Source organism: Vicugna pacos, chromosome 10 (genome assembly GCF_048564905.1).
Source record: "Vicugna pacos chromosome 10, VicPac4, whole genome shotgun sequence".
NCBI classification, from domain to species: Eukaryota; Metazoa; Chordata; class Mammalia; order Artiodactyla; family Camelidae; genus Vicugna; species Vicugna pacos.
Genome location: NC_132996.1, coordinates 28,172,437 through 28,188,742, shown reverse-complemented (window position 1 = coordinate 28,188,742; position 16,306 = coordinate 28,172,437). Strand labels below are relative to the sequence as shown.

Sequence of the window (16,306 nt, the reverse complement as noted above, 5' to 3'; positions counted from 1 at the left end):
CCTCTGACAGACCCTCCCTCGTCTAACGGGCCTACCCTTTGGGCCTACCCTTTGGCTGGGGATGCGAGGGGACGAGGTTCAAGTTGGCAGCGGGACTCTTCAGGCCGCTCATTATCCCAATGACGGCCAGCCTTTGCAGGGGCGGCGTCAGGGCCGGTGGGCCCGAGGGGTGGGGCCCAAGTGGGCTGGTCACCAAGGTGAGGAGTGACTCAACCAGCTGCAGAGCTGGGGAGGAAGCCGGGCTGTTTCTCCTTGAGGCTCCTCACGTTTGCCCACTGTGGTAGGGACAGGTGTTATTTGATCCCGGTTCCAAAGAAAGCCAAGCTAGAAGGTGCTCGGGCTCTCCTGGAGGGCGTCCCAGTGAAAAGTAAAAGTACCCCGCTCTGCTGTGTGGGAGTGGGTGAGGACGAGAGTGACCCTGCCTTGGTCTCTAAAGGTGGGGAGGGCACATGTAGGGGTCAGACTCGGTGGGGAAACTGGACAGAGGGAGACATCAGGCAGGCGGCCGGGATGGGGAGGGTCTGTCAGGTCCTGGAGGGGCAGGGGCGTCTCTGGCCACAGGCCTGGAGCCTCCAGAGGCCGGCGGCTAGAAGAGATTGGTCTTCAGGGTGGGGCCAGGCTTCCGGTGAAAGGAGGACAGAACCCCTGAGAAGGGACCGGGCCCGGGTTCCGCTGGCTGCCAGGCCTTAAGCAGCTCCGCAGCGCCCGCGCCCGGCCCGCCGCCCCCACCGCCCGCCACGCCAGCCCACAACGGGCCCTTGAGCGGCTGTGGCCCTGGCCCGGGTCCAGGCCCAGAGCCCAGAGCGGCGGGCAGCGGGCTGGGGCTCAGGCGCGGGCTGGCCAGGCCGGGCGCGGGCGGTGGCGGCAGCGACGCGGTGCTGTCGGGTGTGGGGCTGCACGTGGACTCTTTGGAATCGTCATCCTCGGACGAGCAGCGCGCCTCACCCTTTTTGGCGCCCGCCGCGCCCGCCGCACCCTTAGCGCTGGCCGCGCGCTCCTGTTTTCGGAACTTGGCCCGGCGGTTCTGGAACCAGACCTGCGGGCACATCGGCCGGTCAGTCCCGGGTCGAAAAGCCGCGGGTGAGACCTCCATCCGGAAGGGACGGTTGAAGGGATCTGGATTATTACCAGCCTTCGGAGCTTTGGCCCCTCGCCATCCACCACTCTGCTCGTTGCCCTTGTCTCTCCGCCTCCATCCTCTCCTCCACTTGCCCCATTCTCCAGGTCCTTAGGGCCTTCCCCTTGGGATCTGTTCACCCGCGGACCCTGCTGCCTCCTAGTGTTCTCGGTCTCCTGGAGGGGACTCCGCCTTCGCCCACCTTATCACCCAAAGCTCTCTCCCCAATTCGCTCCTACAAGAGGTTCTGGGAGTACCCTCTGGAGTGTCCCGTGGCGGTGAAGAGCCAGTTAGGGCACTCGGTAAACCTTTTGTTCAAGGTCTCCAGTAAAGGCGCGCCAGCTGAACATCTATACTCAGATTCGTAAGATAGACAAAAGTCCACCCTGGCCCAGCTCCTGCGCCTGCCCTGAGCCTGGGCTTTCCAGGCTCAGAGGTGTCACAACTGCAGAGCTGGGGAGGAGACCCGGAGGCACTGATTGGCCTCGTTTGGCCCTGAGGACACCTGGAGCGGACCCTCTACCCACTCGGTCTCCGTCCGGGCTTCCCAAGCATCACTGAGTGCTCAGCCCTATGCAGAAGACTGAGGGGAAATCGTGAGGGTGAACAGCTAAGCTCTTTTGAGAGCCTCAGGTCTGCCAAGTCCTGTTTCCACAGCCTCCCCGGGTTACATGTTCTCTCCTGCCCAACCACCCCAGGACTGCCCTCTGGCCCCTGGCTCTACCTCTGCCTCCAGGCTGCACCTCCCCATCACCCGAGTGAGGCCCTTCTGCCCTGCGGACCTCTAGGTGTAGGGCACTAACTTCCCGCCCCTGCTCCGCGCGCACACATTCCCGCAAACACGCACCTGCACGCGAGCCTCAGTGAGGTCGATCTTGAGCGCCAGCTCTTCGCGCGTGTAAATGTCGGGGTAGTGGGTCTCGGCAAAGACGCGCTCCAGCTCCTTCAGCTGCGCGCTGGTGAACGTGGTGCGGATGCGCCGCTGCTTGCGCTTCTCGTGCAGGCCCGATGGCTCCGGGAAGAACTTGTAGGGCACTACGGGTGCGTGCGGGAGGGCGGGGGAATCAACGAAGGTGGGGGCGTGAGGAACCGAGCCTAGACTGCTGCGTTCTGCTCCTGAGGGATCGCTCACGGCCCCCCGCCCCTGCCCTGGCCCCTGGATTTGGACCTCTCAGTCCTGGATGGAGCGTCTTCCCTATCGCTGAAGTGGGCAGGGGTGAAGGCAGACAGGGCGCAGGAAGGCCTGGAGCCCAAGGGCCGCAGCGAGGGAACCAGAATGTGATCCTCGCGGCAAGACAGCTGACCTGTGGTTGGCCCTCCAATGTGTTCCCTCCACCTCCGACCAGTCTATCCGCCCTTATGACCCTCCCCTTGGTGTGTCTCTCCCTCAGTCAGTCTGCCTGCTTGACTTAAGGTCCTGCTCTGTCCATCCTAACGTTGGCTGTCTGTCAGGTTTCATCAGCATCCTGGCTCTACCCAGTAACCAGCCCTGGACTTCAGCTAGACTCACGACTCACCTGCCTGGGTCAGCTTTCAGCCCTGCCACAGACTGCCGTGTAAAAATTTGGCCCGCTCTACCCCGCACCCGACTCCTTCCCAAGCCTCATTTCCTCAGCCCCATCTCACATCCCATCCTCCTCCAGATGTCCCCCCCTCCCCTTCCTCACCTCTCTCCAACTGCATCTATCTGCAGCTTTCCCCCTCTGGACCATTCGTCTCTTTGTGCCCATTGAGAAGGGTTCTTATTTCTCCCCTCCCAGGTTTCTACATCGTGTCTTTGCCCTTCTTCCTGCCAGTCACCTCTCTCTCCGTCCCAACTCCTTCAAAGCCAGTCGCACTCTTCCCCTTCCCTGTCTTTCCATCCCTGACTCCCATCTACAGTCCCTACTGCCCCACAGACAGTGTTTCTGTCACCATCTCCCCATGGGAGGGCTTCTAGCCCCTGTTTAGGTCTCCATATTCTCCAAGCATCCCTGATATCCTTCATCTTTTTCATATCTCACTAGTTCTCTATCTTCCCTAATCCTTGTCTCTAATACCCCCATTCCTAGCCCTATCTTTCTTATCTCTGTTTTCAATCTTTCATGGTCCCCATCTCCCATAATTCATCTCCCCACCACCTGGTTTTATCTCCATCTCCCCAACCCTGGGATCCCATTTCTCCTAGGGTCCCCCATCTTCCCATCTCTGCTCACATCCCTCCGTATCTGTTCCCATCTCAGAACTCCATCTCTCTGGGGCCCATCTCCCCATTTCCTGTTTCTACCTCTGCAGTCCTCATCTGCATATGCCCAGAGTACCCATCCTTCCCATCCCTATTCCAGTTTCTGACTCCATCTCTCTGGTTCTCATTTCTGCAAATCAAGGTCTCTCTCACCATCTCTCCCCACCCACGAGACCCCAATCTTCTACTTGGGCCCAAGGGAGTCTCCCCAGGAAGGAAGGAGATAAGGAGTTTGGGTAGGGCAGCCTAGACTCTAATTGGAGAGATGGGGATGGCTAAAAGTCTCCATGAGGTTGAAATTTCAGATGGGGACTTGGATCAAGGGGTTTGGGCATCGTATGGGGTTGCTTCTGGGTTTTGCAGTACTCCATCTGTGAGAGTCTCCAGGGGGAATGAGGAAATGAAACTGGCTTAATGACCTGAGTACCGTTTTCTTCTGGCCACGGAATGGGTTTCAGTAGTGCAAGAGGGTTTGGGCACAGGCAAGATGGGTCCAAAACCAGGCAGTGGAGGCCTGATGGTGCTGGGGCTCTAGGAAGGTTCCCAGATGGGCAGCTCATCTGCAGCAGGGATCCTCCTGGGGGTCGGGCGTGAAGTGGGGGCGATAAGGATGGGGAGTGGGAGTCTGACTGGACTGAGCTGGAAGCATCTTCCAAGGAAACAGGGAATGGAGAGGTTGAGTGGTCAGTCTTTGCAGGTGGGCAAGGGAGGGCCTGGTGAGGAGCCTATGACTGGACTAGGGATCTATTTCCTTGACCCAAAGAGCACGGGATAGGGATATGACAGTGAGAAAGAGGAATGGGAACGAAGAGAGGGTGGAGCTCAACTCTGCCTAGGGAATTCCGTCTTACGGAGGGGCTGTGGGTCCCGCGGGGAGATGGAGGGTCTGGCTAGGGAAGGGATGGTGGCGGCCGTGGAGAACAGTCGCAATCACTTGCCGAGTGGGACAAGGGCTGGGGGTGCTTTAGGATTTGGAGGAAGGGTTGGGCTGGGGATGGGCTCACCTGCCGAGTAGGGCGCGGGCTGGTGGTCGCGTAGAGCGCCAAGCGCGCAGTTGGAGGAGCCGAGCGCGGGGCAGGGAGGCCCGGCCGCGGGGAAGGCGGGCCGCAGGGGGCTGTATTGGAAGCCGCCGGGCTGGCTGCAGGCGCCGAAGTCGCCGTAGGCGGACGCCTCCATGGCCGCCACGCACGAATCGTACGAATTGAGGTAGGAGTAGTCCATCGGCCCGGGGGGCGGGGGCGGGGGCCTGGTCGGGCCGGGTGGGAGTCGGGTTCCCGGGCCGGGTAGGGGTCAAAATGGGGGTTGGAGCGCCAGGAGCCAAGGACCTGAAGCCGGCTCTCGGCGCCAGCGAGTCCGCCCGCCCCGTCGCGGCCGTACTCCGCCCGGGTGCAACGCAAGTGCAGCCCAGCCCGGCCCGCGCGCCTTTTAACGCGCAGGACCCCGCAGAGGGGCGGGGCGGGGCGAGCTCTTCGGGGGCGGGGCCTGGGCGGCCCAGGCCCCGCCCCCAGCCGCCCCCGACCCCTACTCCAAACGGATGCCACAGTCTCTTACGGCTCCCGAGGTGCAGGGCGGGCTGCGCGGGGCCCCATCCTCTACAGTCCCCATCCTGCCCCAATCCGGACCAGACCTTCAATCTCCGCGCTTCTTGCCAGTCTAGAGGGTCCCGACCCCTTTCCCTGGCCTCCCCACCTGCGGCCCCGCAGAAGGGAGGGAAGACAGGCCTGGCGGCTCTCCTGTGAAGAAGTTAATTCAATTCGTCCTGATAACCGAGTTATTCCGATCCAGCCCCTCTGCCCCGCCCCCAGCGAAGTCCCATCCCGGCGGGGACCACGGAGGCGGCCCAGTAATGGGGATGAAGACAAGGATGAGAAAGAGACGGAGCCTGGGATGAAGACGTGGATGAAGAGAGGAGACAGAGACGGAGACAGGAAGAGGGACAGAAAAGTGATGGAGAAATATGGAGAAAGGGGCAAGAGAGATACAGGTACACAGATGGAGACATGGATGAGAGAGATAGATTAGAGACCGGGGCAAGAGGGACACAGGAACAGAAATGGTGACAAAGGTGAAACATGTACAAGAGGAAGGCGGGGATGGAGATGGCATAGACAAAGGAAAGATAAGAGAGAGAGAGAGAGAGGGAGACAGAGAAAGTGTGTGAGGCAGGCATGGAGACAGAGAAATCACAGGAATGAGACACGACTGAAAAAAGAATTGCAATGAGATCAAGAGAGATGAGACAAAACAAGACAGTGATAGTGAGACAGACACACGCGGAGGATCAGTCTCAGAGAGACAAGGCCAGGGACAGACACAGTGGAGGAACAGAGGCTGAGGGGTGGAGAGAAAGAGCCTTTGGAGAGCTAAGACCCACGAACTGGAGTGCCCAGCAGGCAGAAGGACTGTAATGGAGGTGCTGCATGAAGCTGCAGAGGGGGAGGGTCACCTAAGCCGATGTCCCTCTATCCTGACTTGTCCTGAAGGTCACACGACCCTGCCCTGCACCTTCAGAGCCCAGCCTACCTGTCCTCTCTCCCAGGTCCCCCAGCTCAGTCTCTCTCCCCACTGCCACTATGTGTGACCCTCTGGTTCTCAGCACTCTCCGTACAGATCATGTGTGAAGAATGTCAGGACCAGGGAGTACCCAAGTGACCTCTTCACTCTTTCTCAGCCTCCACCCCTCTCCTCCAGAGGCCTTTTTCTTCTTCAGGAAAACCACCTAGAGTCAGTCTGGGCCTGGCCACTGATGAGTTCTGCATCATGGGACCACAGGACAGGACATAGGATCCTTTCCAGGAGAATAGAACAGAGAACTCTTCTGCCTCTGCAGCTCACCTGAGGTGGATTGAACAGCTTCCCTACCCAGCCCCCAGGCTCCTTGACCCAATCTTGGTAGGTCCCCACCTTGTTACTAGCCAAAGTCCCTGGGGGATGAGAGAAGGGCTCCCCCCCACCTCCCAAGTTTACCAGCATACTGGGGAGCATGCCCAACCTGGCCGTTCATTCTTTGCTTAACACAAGGACCACTTGTCCCCCATTTCTGTAACTACTCCTTACCAGGGTGTTTCTCTGAGATATTTTCTCTAATTACTTTTAAATTCTAAATTGACAGCTAAACTGATTTAAAACATTCTCTCGACCAGTGTGGGAGGTACACCTCTCTGCCTTGACACTTCCTATACTGGAAGTCCAAGGGATCTCAGAACTGGGAAATCAGATGGTGCCACTGCTCTCCTTCTTAGACCTCCCATGGCTCTCCATTGCCCTCACAATAAAATTCAAGCCCTCACTTTGGCCCACAATGTCCTCCATGCCAGTGCTCCAGCCTGCCTCCCCCTTCACCATGACTATCTTTGCAGCCCTGACCCATTGCTCTATTAGTCCAGAGCTGTTCTCTCTGGCTGGAACATTCATTCCAGTCTCTACCCACCACCCCTAAAAACAATCCCAAACCTAGTTGACATTTATCCACCAGGTTTCAACTTGGACATCACTGCTTCCTGGAAGCCTTCCCTGATACCCCTAGACTAGGTTGTGGGGAACCTCCTCCCCTTTTGGTTACTCATGTCACCTTGTTGAAGTATTTGCAATAACGTGCAAGGTCTCAAGGCAGAAATATGTCCTCTCATTGATAACTTTCTCCCCAGCACTACCACGGTGGCTAGCACATCACTGCACATCATAGATCTTCCCATACCTGTTTGTTGAATGAATAATGAAGGCTAAGCTGAAATCTTTGTGTTGGGGAATCCTGCCCTTGTTTCCAGGGAAGGAGGCACCATCCCCTGACTCCCACTCCCCACTCTCTGAAAAGAGATCGTCCTCTCTTCTTCATTCCCTCACTCCTCAGTAACAGGAAACTTCCTCCCTCTGGGCCAACCTTCTGCCTGCAAGAAAATCCTTCCTCATCTGAGGAGTTTTTAGGCAGCCATATCTCTTCCACAGGGACAAAGCTGAAGCAAAGGAGCCATAGAGGCTTATGCACAGGGACCAGCAGAGATACGCGGCCTGGCTCCACTTGTCTCCGTTTCTATGATCTAGCCCTGTCATTTCTTCTCTTTTGGTCACTGAACCAATAAATACCTCTTTTGGTCTTACCTACTTTAAGTTGGGCTTCTGACAGTTGCCACCAAGAGTTCTGACCAATATAATCTGTAAATACTTGACACCTTTACAGGTAATCAAACAAATGGTTTGGTGATTGGAAGTTTTATGGTAACATGTAAGTTGCAGGGTCAGCTGGGCAGGAGCTGAACTTCCCCTGACTCAGGACTGTCCTCAGGAGTTGGAGGTTCCTCTCTCTGCAGGGAGCCATTTGCCTCTGCTGACTGGCACTAAAACTGAGATGAAGCCCAAGAAAATCGTTTGAATTCTGTTCACTGTTGAGTTCAGGTGTTGCAGATGATGGACGTGGGGGTAATTTGGAGGCTAGGCTGCACGTATGGTGTGTGAGTGTGTGTGTGTGTGTGTGTGTATTTGTGTGTGATATGGGGACAGGTAAGAGGGCTTCCTGAGAACTCATCATTAAAGGAGACAGGCAGAGTGGACTGGATTCTGCAAGAGCCTCACACCAGAGAGGCTAGTGGTTGAGATCTGATGTGGGAGTTCATTCTGTTGGAGATCCTCCTGCCCGAAATGCATGCTCTCCTGGGGAACTAAAAATGCTCTGGCATGAAACACTGTCTCAGCAAGTCTGCTGTGAAGCCTCCTTGCTGAGCAAATTGCCTTTTCTTCTACAACTGATGACAGATTCTGGAGCCTGACTGCTGGGTTCCAGCTCTGGTGCTGCCACTTCCAAGCTGGATGACTTAGGGTAAGTTATTCAACCTCTCTGGGCCTCAGGTTTCTCACCAGGAACCTGGTTTAATTATTAGGTGTTTGAATAGTGTGTGGCACATAGAAAACATTAAATAAATTAGCTACCACCACCACCACCCGTTCTCTCTTACCAAGTGACTGAGCTCTGTGACTGATAGACCCAGACCACATTCTGGCCGGGCTCATCTGGTGTGTTCCACCTGGTACCTGTATCTTTGCACTGTAGCATCACCTCTACCCTCAAGATTTCAGAAGATATCATGGACCCCTATCTTTGCACTGTAGAATCACCTCTACCCTCAAGATTTCAGAAGATATCAGAGCCTTGAAGAGTTACCCAGCCTGACCCCTTAACTTTTGCAGATGAAGAAAGTGATGCCTCTGGAGGGGAGGGGTCCTGTAGGAAGGGTAAAAGTGAAAACAGTGGGAGTGTGTCATGGTGAGGGGATCCCTCCACAGAGGGAGCAGCAGGCCAAAAGCAATCTGGGGAGTGGGTACAGTGGGGACTGTCTTTTTCTTCTGCTCTGATCCCAACTCTGTGAGCGTGGACAGTGGAAGTACCATGAGAACAGATGAGAAAGGACCCATGCCCTGGAGAATTCTTTCTGCCTGTGGTCACTTGGAGGATGGCAGCCTGTACTATTTCTATGATCAGTCATAGATCTTAGCCTCCCCTTAGAACTCTAAGCAAGGATATCCAGGGCTCAGAGTGTGGGCACCATCTGATTTATTAATCCAGTGCACTCCTGTTAGTCCTTCTCTCCTATGAGACAGCACGGAGCGGTGGCCTGTCCCTACCTTTGAAATGCACCTTCTCCCCCTCTAAAGCAGTGTTCTCAGTGTTACCATTGTTCAACTGTGATTGGAAGCCAACTTTGATCCGACATTCATGTCTATTTTCTAATAAAGGATGGAGCTTATCAGTGAAAAGTTAACAAATTTCTGGTCCTGCTTAAGGGCCTTATAACTCCTTTCACCCTCATCTATCTACCAACTCCATCAGCAACCTTCTTCTAAATCCCTATTCTCTCCTGCTATTCCTGATCCAGGGAAGGTTACTGTATATTCCCAATCTATCAGAACCTGTAGTCTCTTGTTCATCTCTCTGTTGTAGAGACAAATTTTGTTAACGATTTTCTTCTTTCCACTAGTACCTTAGGCTACCCAGTCTTCCACTAATTTCCATTTTTGTTTGTGTGTTTTTTTAAAGCTCCTAGCATTAGGCCTTTCCAGGGTCCAAAATGTTCAACCCTCAGATGTCCCTGAAGAATGAGAAAAGATCTTAACCCAGTTCTAAACGTTTTTCAAGTGTCTGATCTATGATGGAACTTCATGGGGCACTAGACACACGGGGATAAATTAATCTTGGAATACTGTCTTTAAGGATCTCCTGATCTGGTGGGCACGTAGGCACTTATTTATTAGGAGGTTCTTAGAACATTTTAGTCGTCTGGGCAAGGGAATGGCATATAAAAGGTGAGGCAAGTTGATTCTTTTTTTTAAAAAATGGGGGGGGGCGTGGATAAAGGTTTTGATCCCACCAACCATGCCATACATTGACAAGCTTATTCAAGCTTTTGTGCATGGGAAGGGACCTGCCCAAGGCTGCTGTAATAGACATCTGTGGTGTGGTCAGCCCAGCACAATTCTTCCCTTGGAAACCATCTCCTCTATCCACATGGCTACCTAGGGAACCACTGTTCTTACATAATCCTACCCTCAGCCATAACAGGTCCAGGTGTGGAAGACACACCTGTCTTCCTGCTGTTTGAAGACAGGTCAATAAAACCCTTTCTCATCATTTTTTCTTATTTGAATTGAGAAACAAGTCATTCTCTTTTAAATGGGGAAAGCTATAAATATAAAAGCTCAGTAAATGTTTGCAGTCATGTTCCCCAACATGAATGGAAGGAAAGTGGTTGCAGTGAAGAAAGAATAAATAAGTTGATGCAAGATATAGAGACTCATGTTAGAATTTAAGAGCCTAGACCTACAGTAATCAAAACAGCATGGTATTGGTACAAAAACAGATATATGTATCAATGGAACAGAATAGAGAGCCCAGAAATAAACCCACAAACTTTTGGTCAATTAATCTTTGACAAAGGAGGCAAGAACACACAATGGAGTAAAGACAGTCTCCTCAGCAAATGATGTTGAGAAAACTGGACAGCTGCACGTAAATCAGTGATGTTAGAACACTCCCTCACACCATACACAAAAATAAACTCAAATTGGCTTAAAGACTAAAACGTAAGACAAGACACTATAAACCTCTTAGAAGAAAACATAGGCAAAACATTATCTGACATAGATCTCAGCAATGTTCTCCTAGGGCAGTCTACCCAAGCAATAGAAATAAAAGCAAAATATAAACAAATGGCAACTAATTAAACTTATGAGCTTTTGCACAGCAAAGGAAACCATAAGCAAAACAAAAATACAACCTACAGAATGGGAGAAAATACTTGCAAAAATGAGATGTTGACAAGGGCTTAATCTCCAGAATATATAAACAGCTCATACAACTTGATAAGAAAAAAAATAAACAAACCAATCCAAAAATGGGCAGAAGACCTAAACAAGCAATTCTCCAGTGAAGACATACAAATAGCCAACAGGCACATGAAAAAATGATTAATATTGCTAATTATCAGAGAAATGCAAATCAAAACTACAATGAGGTATCACCTCACACCAATCAGAATGGCCATCATTCAAAAGTCCATGAACGATAAATGCTGGAGAGGCTGTGGAGAAAAGGGAACCCTCTTACACTTTGGTGGGAATGTAGTTTGGTGCAGCCGTAATGGAAAACAGTATGGAGATTCCTCAAAAAAGCTAAAAACAGACTTACCATATGATCCAGCAATCCACTCCTGGGCATATATCCAGAGGGAACCTTAATTTAAAAAGACACATGCACCCCAGTGTTCATAGCAGCACTGTTTACAATAGCCAAGACATGGAAACCACCTAAATATCCATTGACAGATGACTAGATAGAGAAGTTGTGGTATATTTATATAATGGAATACTACCCAGCCATAAAAAATAATAAAACAATGCCATTTGCAGCAACATGGATGTTCCTGGAGAATGTCATTCTAAGTGAAGTAAGCCAGAAAGAGAAAGAAAAATACATGATATCACTTACATGTGGAATCTAAAAAAAAAAAGGCAAATGAACTTACTTACAAAACAGAAATAGATTCACAGACATAGGAAACAAACTTATGGTTACCAGAGGGGAAGAGGGAGGGAAGGGATAAACTGGGAGTTTGAGATTTGCAGATATGAACTACTATATATAAGATAGATAAACAACAAGTTTATAACGTATAGCACAGGGAACTATAGTCAATATCTTGTAGTAACTTATGGTGAAAAAGAATATGAAAATGAATATATGTACATTCCTATATGACTAAAGTATTGTGCTGTACACCAGAAATCGACACAACATTGTAAACTGACTATACTTCAATTAAAAAAAAAAGAATTTAAGAGCCTAGTTCTGGTTATTACTGAGATATCCTTACCTTTTTTGCAAATTAGTTGTTTACCCCTTTATTCAATTTTGTTATCCACTACATTCTTCTTTATGTTTAATCTATTTCAAGTTGGATTTCTGTCACTTCCAAAAAAAGATTCAAATAAAAAATAGGTATAAGGTATGCAGTGATGCAAATAACAGACCCTAAAAATGGACTTGGCCTTGTTGATATAGGGTGGAATGCAGTGAGAATCCCACCGTTCTGAGCCCAGAAATGAGGTGTTTTTGTTAGGTGATAATGAAGTAGCTGGGAAAACCACTGTATATTGTCTCTTAGAACTTGACCTCAACTTTCCCTCTTGCCATGTGGTTGCAACTTCAGAGGGTTAGGTAGAAAAATGACAAAATATTGGAACATCTCCCTTGTATTTGGTAACCTTGGGAAGGTGCTTTAAGAGGGGACAAGCAGATGAGGAGCAGCATGACAATTAGTAACTCTGGTAAGGAAGCCTCTGCCAGTGGCCAGCAATCTGAGCTGCTGCAGGAGGATAATCATCTGCTTTGCAGATTGGCCATAATTAAGTTCTCTGCCCCACCTTAGACTGAACACTTGATTAGGAAACGGTGAATGTCTGACAGGTGAAATGGGACTATTTGGGATGATCTGGAGGAATTAGGGAAGTGTGATTCTCCTAGTCCTTCTTGGCACCCTGGCCTGACAGCAGGAAAGAGTTGGCATTTATTTTTTGATGTCTGGCATCTGCAACCAGTTTCTAAGTTAGGGGCATTCTCCACCTAATTGATGCCAGATACTTGCTCTCTGAACTTCCCTTACAACCAAGAATGCAGACATTTGACCCATTCTCAGCCAAGCATGTCCACTGATCACAGACTAAACTAAGGAATTCGTAGTTAAAGAAATGAGGACTCAGCAACCATAAGAATTCTCTCCAGGGGCAATGGGGTTGCAGCAAGATCTAGTTCTAGGTGCAGCAGGGCCCCTACACAGCTTGTTTTTGGCAGCATTGTGGGTTCAGTGCCAACTATGTCAGCTGAAAGGGGCAGTGTTGACAGGGCTATCCTCATGGAGACAACAATGTAGCTTAATTTGGGGCATTGTTTCTAGTTGTGTGGTTCTATATTTTGTCCTTCAGTCATTCCAGTAATTCTCAGAGATATCTGTTTCACAGATGTAATATATTTAATAAAATTTTTTTTGCTTAAATAAGATGAGGTTAGTTTCTGTTGCTTATAACTAATAACTGATTGATAAAGAAATTGGTACTTGATTGGCTGAGGGCATCAGACTCTCAGGGAACTAGTTGGAATCTGGGAATAGTTGTGTGGCTTGGTTGGGACTAAAGGCAGTGGAAATCCTGAGATGCAGTGGCATTCAGGGACAAAACAGTTCATCAGTTTGTTACCAGTGTCACTTGAAATGAAGTGTGCATTGAGAGCATAGACTTGGGGGACTGTCAAAGATCAGTATGAAGAGAATGAGGAATTCCGGGATCGTGAAGAGGTGTGGAAAGCTTAAGGATAGAATAAAAAAGGGTAAAAATCAAACTCAAAGTTGCTCCTGTGTGAGGGTTGGAATATTGTTTGGAAGAGGGACATGTTGGGATGGTGATTCGGATGGCTAAGAGAGCCCTGAGCCCTCTATGAGTTAGGGTGAGGTTGGCTGCACATAAGGGAAAATGTAAAATAACAATAGTGTAAACAAAATAACAGATTATTTCTTCTTCCTTAAAGGAAGTCTGAGGGTAAGGAGTTTAGTGCTGGTGTGGCTGCTCAATGGACACCAGGGACTCACATTCCTTCTTTCATTATGTTTCTTAGGCTGTGATTTCTAACCTCAGAGTTACTTCATTTTCTAAGATGGCTGCTGGAGTTCTGGTCATCACATCCACATTCTAGGCAGCAAGAATGAGAAAGAAGGAAAACAGAAAGTGCATCTCTCAGTGAGATATCTCCCTGTAAGAAACATTTCAGAAGTTCCATGCAACAATTCTGCTTATTTCTTTTTTGCCTGAATTCAGTCATATGGTCACATCAGACTTAACAAGAGATTAGGAAAGGCATGATTTTAGATGGGCACAATAATATCCCAAACAAAATACAGTCTCTGCTGCTGAGGAATAAGGAGAGAATGGACATTAGGTGAGTGTATTAGTTATCCATTGCTGCATAACAAATCTCCCCAAACTTATTAACTTAAAACAATACACACTTAATAACTCACAATTTCTGTGGGTCAGGAGTCTAGGTGAGGCTTACCTGAGTCTTTAGTTTCAGGGCTTCTCCCAAGACTGCAATCAAGGTGCAAGATCTGTAGGCTCAAATGGAGTCTTGACTAAGGAAAGATTTCTTCCAAGCTCACTTACATGGTTGTTGCCAGGACTCAGTTCCTCCAGGGCTGTTGGATTGAAGGGCTCAGTCTTTACCAGATGTTAGCCAGAGTTTACCCTCAATTCCTTGTCGTATGGGCCTCTCAAACAGGGCAAGCACATAAGCAGAGCCAGAGAGAATGCCAGCAAGACCAAAGTCAGTCCTTTATAACCTAATCTTGGAAATGTCATTCTGTCACTTTTGCCGTTTCTATTTCTTTGAAGCAAGTTACTCTGTCTTCCTGCTCACACTCAAGGAGAGGGGACTATACAAGGGCATGAGCATCAGGAGGCAGGGATCTCTGGGCATCATGTCAGAAGTTATCTACCACAGTGGGCAACTGGTGATATCTGTCACAACCCCAACCTCCACTGAAAATAGCCAGCAACTACAGTACTCTTTCCTTGTCTAATGGGATCACTTTTTTCTTGTTTGAAGACTATGTACAGACTTCCCCATGGGGAATTATCTGGTAAGAGGAAGTCAAGTCTCCTCATGCTCCATCTCACTGACTTAATTGTCTCCACATTCACTATCAGAAGCAGACCCCAACATGTATCAGGACCAAATAGGAGGTCAAATTCCCAAGAAAGTTTTCCCATTAAAAGAATAAAAAGATTTTTCAAATTTTTAACAATAAAGTCTGGCAAATACATGTGGGAATGGATTCTGAGGGCGCTGGACTAGAGAGGAGGAACATAGTTTTAAACTAGGCTGAATTGACCAATACAAGTGCACTTACCAAAGAGCCTAGATCCCATGTGTTGATTATAAGAGCTGGGAGTTCTAACTGCCTTTTTTTTTTTAAAGATGAGTGTATTTTCCCCCTAGAATCTAACATCTTATTATATTCACTTTATCACATATTCATCCATCTATCCATTCTTCTATCCATCAATCCATTGTATTTTTTGACACCTTCACAGTAAGTTGCGGACATCCATACACTTGATGTCTAACACTCCAGTGTGCATATCATTAAGTAGAAAAAAATATTAATTTTTCAGGTAAAATTTTCATATAGTGAAATGCATAAATCTAAGCATATTGTTCAATAAGTCTGACACAGGCATATAACTGTGTGACCCAACCCCTTAACCATCATCCCAGAAAGTTCTTTCATGCCTCTTTCCAATCAATCCCAACCCCACTCCCTCAGAGGCTACCACTCTTCTAATTCTTTTCCACTACATATTAATGTTGCCTGTCTTTGAATTCCTTTGAGTACTCTGTGTAAGCCTTCTTTTTACTCAGTATATTTTGAGATTCATCCATGTTGTATCAACATTTCAGTACTTTTTATTGCTGAATGGTGTTTCACTGAATGAATATACTTGTGTAGGCAGAATTATAAGATGTCCCCAAGATTCCTGCCTCATGGTGCACATGACCTGTACAATCCCCAATACTGTGAATATGATGGGATAGCACTCCCATGAATAGGTTATGTCATATAGCAAGTATGACTTTTAAAAGGGGGAATTATCTGGATGGATCTGATCTAATGACATGAACCTTTTACATTTGGGTCAAGAGGTCAGAAACAGCAAAGTCAGATTTGAAGCATGAGAGGCACTCAACATGAGAGAGATTTCTTCATTGCTAGATGGAGGGGTCACACTGCAAAGAATGTGGGTGACCTCTGGGAGCTGAGAGTGATTTCCAGCTGATGGCCAATAAGAAAATAGGACCTCAGTCCTACAGCCACAAGGACCTGAATTCAGCTAAGAACTTGAATAAACTTGGGAGTGGATTCTTCCACAGAGCTCCCAGAAAGGAATGCAGCCCAACTGACACCCTGACATCCTGAGCAGATGATATCCCAGCCATGTTCTGAGCAGATAAGAACTGTGCCAGACTTTAACTGACAGAATTGTGAGCTGAAATGAATGTTGTTTTAAGCTGCTAAGGGTGGGGTTGTTTGCTATGCAGCAATAGAAAACTAATATATTACTGCAGTTTGTTTAGCCATTCTCCTTTAATGGGCGTGTAGGTGATTTCTAGTTTTGGAATATTATGAATAGTGCTGCTATGAACATTTATGTACAAGTCTTTTTTGTGGATATATTTTTTCATTTCCCTTGAAATTGAATTGTTGGGTCATAGGGTAGATGTATATTCAGTCTTCTAAGAAACTGCTAGATCATCTCCTAAAGTGGTTGTGCCATTTTACATTCTCACCAATAATGTATGTGAATTCTGATTGCTCCACATTCTCTTCAATGTAAAATAGTGTCAGTCTTTTTAATATTTTCCATCCTGG

At 48.8% G+C, this 16,306-nt stretch overlaps 1 protein-coding gene and 1 long non-coding RNA gene across 5 annotated transcripts; one reads left to right on the top strand and one right to left on the bottom strand.

Annotated features, from left to right (window-relative positions):
• Window positions 1-32: 32 nt before the first annotated feature.
• On the bottom strand, window positions 33-4,740 carry PHOX2A (paired like homeobox 2A). 3 transcript variants are annotated; one of them, XM_031680966.2, is made up of 3 exons: window positions 4,346-4,740; window positions 1,965-2,152; window positions 33-1,036 (listed from the first exon to the last, which is right to left on the bottom strand). In XM_031680966.2, the coding sequence occupies exons 1-3, from the start codon at window positions 4,560-4,562 to the stop codon at window positions 587-589; spliced, it is 855 nt and encodes a 284-aa protein (XP_031536826.1). In that variant the 5' UTR covers window positions 4,563-4,740; the 3' UTR covers window positions 33-586. The 3 variants fall into 3 exon arrangements, with proteins under 3 accessions (XP_031536826.1, XP_072825402.1, XP_072825403.1); XM_072969301.1 differs by having other exon boundaries at window positions 33-1,149; window positions 1,961-2,152; window positions 4,346-4,562; XM_072969302.1 differs by having other exon boundaries at window positions 33-1,059; window positions 1,964-2,152; window positions 4,346-4,562.
• Window positions 4,741-4,860: 120 nt separating this feature from the next.
• Window positions 4,861-7,448, top strand: LOC140698963 (uncharacterized). 2 transcript variants are annotated; one of them, XR_012076975.1, is made up of 3 exons: window positions 4,861-5,325; window positions 6,052-6,233; window positions 7,287-7,448. It is a non-coding gene; the product is annotated as an uncharacterized lncRNA (long non-coding RNA). The 2 variants fall into 2 exon arrangements; XR_012076976.1 differs by having other exon boundaries at window positions 6,013-6,233.
• Window positions 7,449-16,306: the final 8,858 nt, after the last annotated feature.

Excerpts from the sequence above, each read along its gene's own strand:
- PHOX2A (XM_072969301.1), bottom strand. The coding sequence starts at position 4,562 with ATGGACTACTCCTACCTCAATTCGTACGATTCGTGCGTGGCGGCCATG. Across the intron at positions 2,153-4,345 it reads GCCCGCGCCCTACTCGGCAG|TGCCCTACAAGTTCTTCCCG; the intron begins GTGAGCCCATCC and ends ACGCACCCGTAG. Across the intron at positions 1,150-1,960 it reads TGAGGCTCGCGTGCAGGTGC|GGGCCAAAGCTCCGAAGGCT; the intron begins GTGTTTGCGGGA and ends GTGGATGGCGAG.